The sequence below is a fragment of the Ammospiza nelsoni genome, chromosome 26 (genome assembly GCF_027579445.1).
Source record: "Ammospiza nelsoni isolate bAmmNel1 chromosome 26, bAmmNel1.pri, whole genome shotgun sequence".
NCBI classification, from domain to species: Eukaryota; Metazoa; Chordata; class Aves; order Passeriformes; family Passerellidae; genus Ammospiza; species Ammospiza nelsoni.
In genome coordinates this window covers 2,749,013-2,758,668 of record NC_080658.1, presented here as the reverse complement: position 1 = coordinate 2,758,668, position 9,656 = coordinate 2,749,013, and the positions used below count along the sequence as shown (strand labels likewise).

At 49.2% G+C, this 9,656-nt stretch overlaps 1 protein-coding gene across 1 annotated transcript; it reads left to right on the top strand.

Moving 5' to 3' along the window:
- LOC132084179 (keratin, type I cytoskeletal 19-like) lies at positions 1–5,077 on the top strand. Its single transcript, XM_059489226.1, has 8 exons — positions 1–548; positions 1,410–1,492; positions 2,003–2,159; positions 2,547–2,708; positions 3,165–3,290; positions 3,438–3,664; positions 4,130–4,248; positions 4,789–5,077. The coding sequence occupies exons 1-8, from the start codon at positions 57–59 to the stop codon at positions 4,812–4,814; spliced, it is 1,392 nt and encodes a 463-aa protein (XP_059345209.1). The 5' UTR covers positions 1–56; the 3' UTR covers positions 4,815–5,077.
- Positions 5,078–9,656: the final 4,579 nt, after the last annotated feature.

Sequence of the window (9,656 nt, the reverse complement as noted above, 5' to 3'; positions counted from 1 at the left end):
TATCAAGCTGTGCATCTTGCTTTGGGCTTCTGCTTGCATTTCCCACCGCTGTCGCCATGAGTTGCAACATTAAGGAGACCATTACTGTGTCTAGCAAAGGCAGGAGCAGCGGTGGCAGCTGCATCATTGGTGGTGGTGGTGGTGGAGCACGGATTTCTTCCTTTGGCATAGGCAGTGGCAGAGGTTTTTCTGGAAGGAGCTACTGCGGTGGAGTGAATTACGGAGGGGGACTGAGTGTTGGGAGCTTGGCTGGTGGGAGCTATGGAGGTGGCAACTGCTATGGCAATGGCCTCGGGTTTGGCCTCGGAGGTGGTGTGGTTGTTGGGGGTCTTGGTGGCGACTGCTTGCTTTCATCCTGCGATGAGAAGGTCACCATGCAAAACCTCAATGACCGCCTGGCCTCCTACCTGGACAAGGTGAAGTGCTTGGAGAAGGAGAATGCTGAGCTGGAGTGCAGGATCAGAGAGTGGTATGCAACACAGGGCCTCTCCTGTGAGCCCCGCGACTACAGCTGCTACTACAAAGAGATTGAAGATCTCCAGAACCAGGTAAGCCCCCCTCGGGTTGTTCCTCCCCTTTGGAAAGCTTATTCCTGAGTTTAGAACTTACTGCAGTTGTGGGAGGGAACTCTGGTGCTTGTGAATGTCTTTGCAAACAGAAATTTTGGCAAATTCCCCTATGACATTGCTGAGTGTGGGTGCTGCAAGGTGGTATGTGTGGGAGAATGCTCTGAAAGAGGAAAAGGATGCTTTGCTACATTGTATGTGACTATATAATTGCAAATGTAACCAATCTACTCGGAGAAAATATAGTGGTGTCAGCCCCACAGGGAGAGCAATGCAAACTAAGGGACAATCAAAAACATACACTTTGAATGTTTTGTCAGACTTTATCAAATGAAAGATTATAAATCTCTAGGTGGGAAAAGCTGAGAATTGAAACTAATCGTCACAGTGACACAAACAGCCTGACATTAGTAAGTCCACAATGAAATGTATGGTTGATCTTAAGGCTTAAAGACCCCTTCCCTCCATGCTCCCTGAAAGTCCTTAAATCTGAAGGCCAGAACATGCCAGCTTGAATGTCAGTTGAGATTTACTATCTTAAGGAATGTTCTTTAAGCTTATTTTTTGAAGCATCTTTGGAATTTGCCTTCAGATCTTGAAAGTGGGAAGTTCCATCCCACAACTCTTTAATTCCCAGCTCTGTGTGGCTGATCTCCTTTCTTCTGTGAGTAAAGGAGGCAAAGCCACCTCCCTCAGCTTCTCTGCTTAAGGGACAAGGTTACTTATGTAAGAAGGTAACAGAAAAAGAGAAATGTGAAGAGTTCCTACCTAATTGCAGGGCAGAAAAACCTACAGAGTAGAACAGCAGACAGGAGACATCTCTCATGGTTTGCTGTTTTCCAGATTGTCTGCGCAACCATTGATAACAACAAGATCATCCTGGACATTGATAACAGCAGGATGGCTGCTGATGACTTCCGTGTGAAGTGAGTGCCCCTCTATGAACCTGCTGCCTCCCCCCTGCTCCTTTCCCCCTCCCTGGGAGGCTCAGAGCCCTAATTACAGAGGCTCTAGACACGTCTCCCCACGCCACTTTGGTAGGGCAGGATGATGAAAGGCATTTTGCTCCTGGTCACCAGCCCTCCCTTAATTAGTGTTCTTGGGTAAAACATTTAGCGGCGTTTGTGGTGAGGCTGGGGACAGCTCAGGGAGTGGCTCCTTTTCACCCCAGACCAGCACAGATGGGATCAACAAAGCAGAAATGCAGCTGAGTAAGTGACACCAAATATACAGTGAGAAGGAGCAGGAAAAAAAAAAAAAAAAATGAGGAAGAAAAGCTTTCATGTAACAGACACGAAGTGGTGCAGAAATCCAAGGCATGCAGAAATCCAGCAAAATGCAGGTCAAAGCATGGAGCTGGGGAAGGAGATCCTGGCACAAACAGAAGCCATGTGGGACGTCCCCATCCTGAATCTGTGCTTTATGTCACAACCCAGGTACGAGACGGAGCTGGCGCTGCGCCAGAGCGTGGAGGCCGACATCAACGGGCTGCGCCAGGTGCTGGACCAGCTGACGCTGTGCAGGTCTGACCTGGAGGCACAGCTGGAGTCGCTGCGGGAGGAGCTCTGCTGCCTGAAGAAGAACCACGAGGAGGTAGGTCCTGCCCAGCCCTGCATCATGGCCCTGGCAGAAAGCTTTGCCACTGTGCTTGGAATGTAAATTATCCACTTTCAGGCCACAGCTTTCCCACCGAACTTTCTGGGGCTCAGAGCACTCTGCCTCAGAAGGGAAGGGAGATCTGGCAAGGGCAGTGCTCACACTGGGAATGCCAGAGGGGAAAGCTGCTGCTGACTGCAGTGGATGAAGAAACAAATTAGCCAACAGATTCCCTGGAAAAACACTTGCACCATCCTCCAGTGCCTTTCACAGCCACAGCAGGGAGGAAGGTCTCACAGCGAGGGCAGTTCTTGGCCACTGAGCTTTGCTCTTCTGTGCTGCCTTCCAAAAACCAGTATGATCTGATCTGGGATTTATTTCCAGGAGATGAGTTGCCTGAGGAAACAATCAACTGGAGATGTGAGTGTGGAGGTCAATGCCTGCCCGGGACCAGATCTCAGGCAAATCTTGGAGGATTTGAGATGTCAGTATGAAACACTGATAGCGCGCAACCGCAAGGAAGTCGAGGATTGGTATGAGTGCAAGGTAAGCAACAAACCAAACTTGCGCTGCAAACCAGACTGACACACACAACCCCGGGCCCAGGAGCCTTTCAGAGACCAGACATGGAGACAATAAGCAGTTCTTCCTTCCCAGTGAAGCCCAAGAGCAGCACTTAACATACCCTGTGTTCCACAGGAGCCACAGGCCTGTCTGACCAGTTTGTTATGTCCCATCTGGAACAGCAGCATTTACCACAAGGCCTTGTGGTGTGTTGTTGGAACAGAGATATTCCACATTTGGATTAAAGAGATTTAATAGCCATGAGGTTAATGGGATTTGTAAAAAGAACAAGCAGGGGAGCTGGTAGGGAACACCCTGTGCACAGGGAACCTGCCTTGCTCCCTGTTTCCTTTTACTCACCATGTTCTGCCCCTATCAAAGCAAATCCAGCATACCCAGATGTGCCTAAAGCTCTTTACCCTGGATTGGTGATTTCAGATTGAGGAGGTGAATCGGGAGGTTATTACGAGCGGTCAGGAGGTGGAGACGTGCAACAACCAAGTGACTGAACTGAGACGCCAATTGCAAACCCTGGAAATCGATCTCCAAGCTCAGCTCAGCCAGGTGGGTGATGAGCTGACTCAGCTCCAACTGGTCACTGCTGGGTTTCTCAGCAGAAACCAACCAGCACAATGGTGGTGAATGGCCCGTCCATTTTTTGACTGGAGGGTTACACTAAAATCATTGTTGTTTTTTGGATTATCTTATCAGAGAAATAACTTGGAATCATCTCTGGCTGAAACGGAGTGCCAGTACAACTCTCTCCTCAGTGAGCTACAGAACCAGATCACGTGTGTGGAGCAGCAGTTGGCTGAAATAAGAGCAGAAATCGAGTGCCAGAACCAAGAGTACAAGACCTTACTGGACGTCAAGTGCCGCCTGGAGCAGGAGATCCAGACCTACCGGTGCTTGTTGGAAGGAGGACAGCAGGACCTCATGTAAGTACCTCTCCAGGTCCACTAGAGAATTAATGAAAATGTCAGGGATCTGCATTACAGATTGGGTATACAGCCTGATCTTCAGTCCTGCTTAAGGCTTTCTCTGAGATGAAGAAATTGCCTCATTAACAACTTCCTTGTGATGAACATCTGAATCAGAACTAAATGTCAGTCCTTGGGATCTGCAAAGTAGAACACCAAATCTGTTAACTGCTGGTGACAACACTGTCACTCCTGGCATTATGTCAGCATTGGTGACAGTCCCTTTTTTATAGTGAGATGGATGAGAACTGTCCATGCCAAGGGGGAGCACAAATGTAAAGCAACTCTGAAAGTGAAAGAAAATGTGATGTAAAATACTGTAATTCCTATAAAGGCCATAATTTGAGACTTTGTGTCAGAAGTCAGTCAGCAGTGACATGCAAAGTTCTAAAATTCCCTATTTCACCAAATTTATCCCACTAGTCACGGAGGAGGAATGGGAACTGGCGGAGGGGTCATTAGGACGAGCCACACCTACACAACAACTTCAGGTGCCCACTGCCAGGCCCAGGTCCCACCCTGCAAAACTGGAGACATACAAGGTAAGTGTTTTAAGGGCTGCATTTTCACAAAAGGAGAACTGCCTTTGTTCATTTCCTCATGCACTGAGGCCAGGAGACAGCACGTTCCTGGATGTGTCATTGGCATCCTCTCAGAGTCACTGTGCTACAGGGGGGATCTGATACCGTGGTGGTGTCACCGAGAAATGGGTTTAGAGAGCTTGGACTGAGCATGGGATAGAGGAAGCAAACAGGAGACAAAAAGGAGCAGTAGAATGCAGAGGAGAAGGCCAGGGAGATAAAGCATGATGGGAAAATTTGGAAGAAGATGTGAAGGAGACAACAGCCAAAGCTTAGCAAAAGAGTCTGGAAAGAGTGAAGAGTAAACCTGTAACTTTACAAGTGAAAATTCCCATTAAAGCAAATTATTTAGGGAATTTCTGGAGCTTCCTGGGTTGCTGCCAGCTGCACCAGCTTAGCAGTACATTCCAGAAACAAGGGCACCACCAGGATCTGATATCTGTTATGTGAAAGATTTTACTTGTGTTCCAATCCAATAACACTGCTATGTTTTCTCTCCAGTGACCTGCAGGAGAATTTGTGATTAAGGAGAAACGGACTGGAAGGTGACAGGGAAACCCAGAGAACAGTCCCTGTTCACTGCACCCTCTGTGCAGAGAAAGTAGAAGTAACTCAGTGATGCTTGGCCACGTAGCTAAAGGGGATGTCAGGAGCCACCTCCTCTGCTCTGCTCTTCTGTTCTGCAATGCTCTAACCTCTAGAAGTTACCTGAGCTAGTCAGGTCACTTATGCACCTGCTGGTGAAAAATGTTTCTAATAAAACTTTGCTTCTGCCTAATGCAATCAAGAACCTGCGTCTGAAACTGAGTTCCTTTTGAACACCAGCTGCTGATCCATGAGCAAGGGGCACCTAAAGTGGTCAGGATCACTCTGAACTGGGAACAAAGCTGCTTTGCCAGCAGGAGAGAGGGGCCTTGCTGACCTGTCCAGCTCCTCCCTGCTGTCACAGCCTGAGGCAGATGTTGCCCATTCCTGTGTGACACAGGAGGAGTCAGAGAAAGAACAGCGACAGAAATTCCCAAGGCTCAGGCAGATGTGAATCCACACACAGGTACCACCTGAGCAGCCATCTCTGGTGCACATCTCCAGATGTGTCAGGTGTTAAACTGGGAGATGTGCTGGTGCTGGGGGAGCACGGTGTCTGTCACACACATCTCACCAGGTGTCTCCTGGCCCTGCCTGTCCCCAGACTCGTGCAGTGTGGGCATGTCTGAGCAGAGGGATGCTTCTGGGCAGACCAGCCTCACCTTCTCTGTGTCAAACCACTGCCCGGGGAGGGGACAGTGTCCCTGCCAGCAGGGCAGCAGATATCCTCAGCTCCTTTGCCCTTCAGATAGCCAAGGGGTGGTTGGACATCCACAGCTGTGCAGAGACACCCACAGGACTTCTGGCTAATGGCCTGGAAGCCGTAAGCTGGTTTTGTACCTTATGTGACATGCTACAAAGATTTCTCACACCTAAACACGTATGGAATACTTTGGACTCCTTTGTTGAGAAATTAAAAAACATTTGAAACATAAAGGCAAATTCATTTCCCCAAGTCGCGCTCCTGACTGTGCCACACGCGTGTAAAGGAGCATTTCTGCGTCTGCTGTGGCCGGAATAAGCCGGGAGCAGAAAGCGGCAGAGGGAGGGCGGAATTCTGGCAGTGAGGAAGCGGAGAAGGGACAAGAGTGATCCCTGGCGGCCGGGAGGCGCTCCCGACCAGAGATGCTCATCCCGACAGGGGAGGAGGAACGGGGGATCCTGCCGGCAGCGCTGCACCTTCGTGGGCCGGGCCAGGGTCTCCCCCTGCTCTTCCCAAACTTGAATTTCTCCCTTGAACAACGCCCCGGAGCTGCTGCTCGCTCCTCCCAGCAGAACAGCGTGAATCAGATCCTCCGTGAGCGAGAGGCAGATGTTCATCGAAACTAAAATCCTGGGAATTTGGCATCTGACTTTTCACCTTCTGCTCCATCGCCACTGCCCCTCTTGTACCACAAATGAAATACCGAACTGAAGAACCTGTGAAAATATTTACACTGGGTTGGGTTTGGTTGTTTTTCCCAGAGGAAAGAGAAATTTAAAATACCTGTTCTGGGTTGGCTTTATTTTATTTGTTTTCCCCAGAGACACTGAGCGTGCCTGAGAAAAAAGGGCAAAATTGGCCAATCCAAAAAGTGTCCAGTTTGGACCGAGTCTGAAGCAGATGTTTGCCATTAACACTGTATTTCTGTATTTAAAATCACCAAGAAAAAAAAATTAACAGAAGCTGGAATAATTAGTAATCTTGACTGACTGCAAATGATTCTTGCGTTGAAAAACAAGGAAATTGAGAAAGTGTCTGGGAAATCCTGGCACTTCCCAGCTCTCCCCATCAGGTGTCAGCTGTTCCCAGCTGGCAGATCCCAAGGAAACACTGACCTGTCAGTGTCCTGGTGCCGAGCCCTGTCCTGTCCCTGCTCTGCCCCAGGTGTGCAAACACTGTAACCTGAGACCAAGGTCTGAGACTGCTTAAAGCCGAGCTTACATTTTCCTAAGGGGCCCAGAGACGCTGAGTTAAATAAGGGCGAATCCCGACTGTGGCTAAGTGGAAATAGTTGCTGTTAGCCTATCCAACAGAAGTACAATTATATGTGATTAAAATGATATAAAAATGCATTGATCCACCACCGTCTGCAGCAATTTCAGCCCTGTCCAGCCCCCCGGGTGGGCAGCGCTCCCTCTGTGCCACCGAGCTCACCACGCCGAGGGATCCCGACACATTGTACGTGTCAGCACACATATATTTTGAGATTTTTTTTGGAGATGCAGGATGAATGACCTGCGCTGCAGGTGCTCTCTAGAGGGCACTCGGCTCCTGCGGCAGAGGCAGCGCTGGGGGCTCGGCTGGTCCCCTCCCAGCGGGATGTGCTGGGGACACCCCAGTGCCCCAAACACAGCCCTGGCATCCTGCTCCAGCCCCGCCGGAATTCAATGGTCACACTCTCACGAGGCTGCTGTGTCCCGGTTTTGTGTGTGACTGCAGGGACGGTGCAGGTGTCCCCCTGCCTCCCGCACATCCCAGGTGTTTGTGCTCCCGTGCGGGGGTGTGCGGGATGGGCGCAGACTGAAACTCGCTCACCAGTTTGCTAATACCTCTTTGTTTTCCAAACTGCACCGGAGTATTTTGCATTGTGTCGTTAGTGGGAGCACAGTGAAACCCAGGATCTCCTCATGGTTGTAAATGTGCTGTAATGACCCTTTGCTAATGAGGGTCTTGCAGCTGAGACCCCAGAGAGAGAGCTGGGCCAGGGGCTGTTTGGAGCCACAGTGAAGCAGCTCCAAACCAAAGGGTTTGTGCTCTGAAAGTCTCTTACAGCTCTGACTCACCTAATTACTGCTCCTATCACAACCACCATCTCTGTTGGGTGGTGGAGCTTTTGAAGGTGCTCTTTAATGTTTCATCACTGCTCGGCTCTGCAATAGGGAATGAGTAACAGATCAGGCAGAATGTGGGCAGGAATGATGCTTTTCCTAAAGGAGGGATGTTTGCTGCACTGGACTCTCCCACTGCCCTTCCCAGAGGGCAGCAGGTCACCTGTCCATGCCAAGCCCAGCTTTAACTGAGCAGTGGCTGAACGTGCTGCACTGGGACCATTGGACACAACAGGACAGATTCCAGGGATGTTCCCTGTGACCACACACCTTGGGGTGTGGGTGGACACCAAGATTACACCCTGTCTTGCAGAATAGTTCAGGAGAGGCGGGACTTTCTCACTTCAAAACAGATATTTTAAAACCCTTCGCTTAAGAAGAGCATAAATAGTTTTTTGGCATAAGGGAATCACAGAATTATTTAGGTTGGAAAATCCTTCTAAGATCCTCAAGTCCAGTCCTTCACCCAGCACTGCCAAAGCCACCACTTGCAGATGATTTTCACAGAATATCACTGAGATCTAAAACAATGCTGTGTGTTTTGGGCTGTGGGAACAAACCCAAGCACTCTGGTTAGGAGCCCCATGCCTGGAGAAGAATGAGGCACCATCTTTTGACAGAATTATTTCTAATTATAAAAACACATTTATAGAAAATCACACTTTTCACGGGAAATTGTTGGAACTGAGCATTTTCAACCTCAAATATTTCTGGATGGAACTGTTGCCAGGCACCCACAGCTGTGTTAGTGGGGGGACAAAAGACTCCAAACACATTGTACCCTCACTACAGAGTGAGCAATTATGAATTGTTGGGTAGGAATTACTTTTTGCTTAGAACTCTCAGTTAATCCACTATTGAAAGAATAAATGTGATTGAGCTCTAATATATTACAACTGATCTAAATCAGATTTTTCCATTTTCAAACATCTAGCTTTTTATTGGATAAGAAAAAGGTCCTCATCATTTAAATTTTAATGGGGAAGAGAACAGCCTAATGCTATGTGTCAGGCAGCTGGAGCTCACTGGAATGAAGAGTACAAACAAGAATGATGTTCATCCTCCAACACAGTCACACTGCACAGTCTGCCTTTCTTTTCTACTATGGAGAAATCCTATGGGATTACCTGGTGATAATAAAACTGCCTGATGATCATATAATGGGAATTATTTTATAACATATAATTACGAGAATGAGTCATATTCCCCAGTTAAATATTTCATCGTTTTTTTCTGTGTAGCAGCATAGAAGAATTGAATTTTCCAACAAGACCTGACCAGAAGCAGGAAGGATGGAAAAGGATCCCAATGAAGCACCAAAAACGGGGACAACAGTCCAGTTGTGACCCCACAAATGTGCTCAGCAGCCTCGGTGGTTTCTCCCAAACACAACAGTGTGGGGAGGGTGTGGAGCTGGGCAAGGTGGTCCTGGGGGCTGAGAGGAGCTGGTGCGTGCTCAGCCACAGCCCCAGCCCCTTCCTGCTGCCACACTGCCAAAGGAACAAACTCTCCTGCAGCCTCTGCTTCAGCCAATCTGGGCTGTGCAGAGCACAAGAGAACCCAGGCATTGAAATGCTGATGAATTCCTGCCGGTGCTGGGTGAGCCACTCAGGCTTAAATAGTCCATCCTACTCTTTGGGCAGGAGCTCAGGCTTAAATAGTCCATCCTCCCCTTTGGGCAGAGTTCGTAATTGTTTCATCACAGGCAAAGGGAGAGGCCTCATTGAAACAACTGTGGAGCCACCTGCCTCCTCCTCCTCCTCCACATCCCCATCCCCATCCCCATCCCCATCCCCATCCCCATCCCCATCCCCATCCCCATCCCCATCCCCATCCCCATCCCCATCCCCATCCCCATCCCCATCCCCCAAACTCTCCATCCTCTCATCCCAGTTTCTGGCTCTGCTGCAGTGAGCAGCACCAGCCCCAGATTCTGTAACATTTCACTCTTCCATTTCACAGGGACTGCTGGG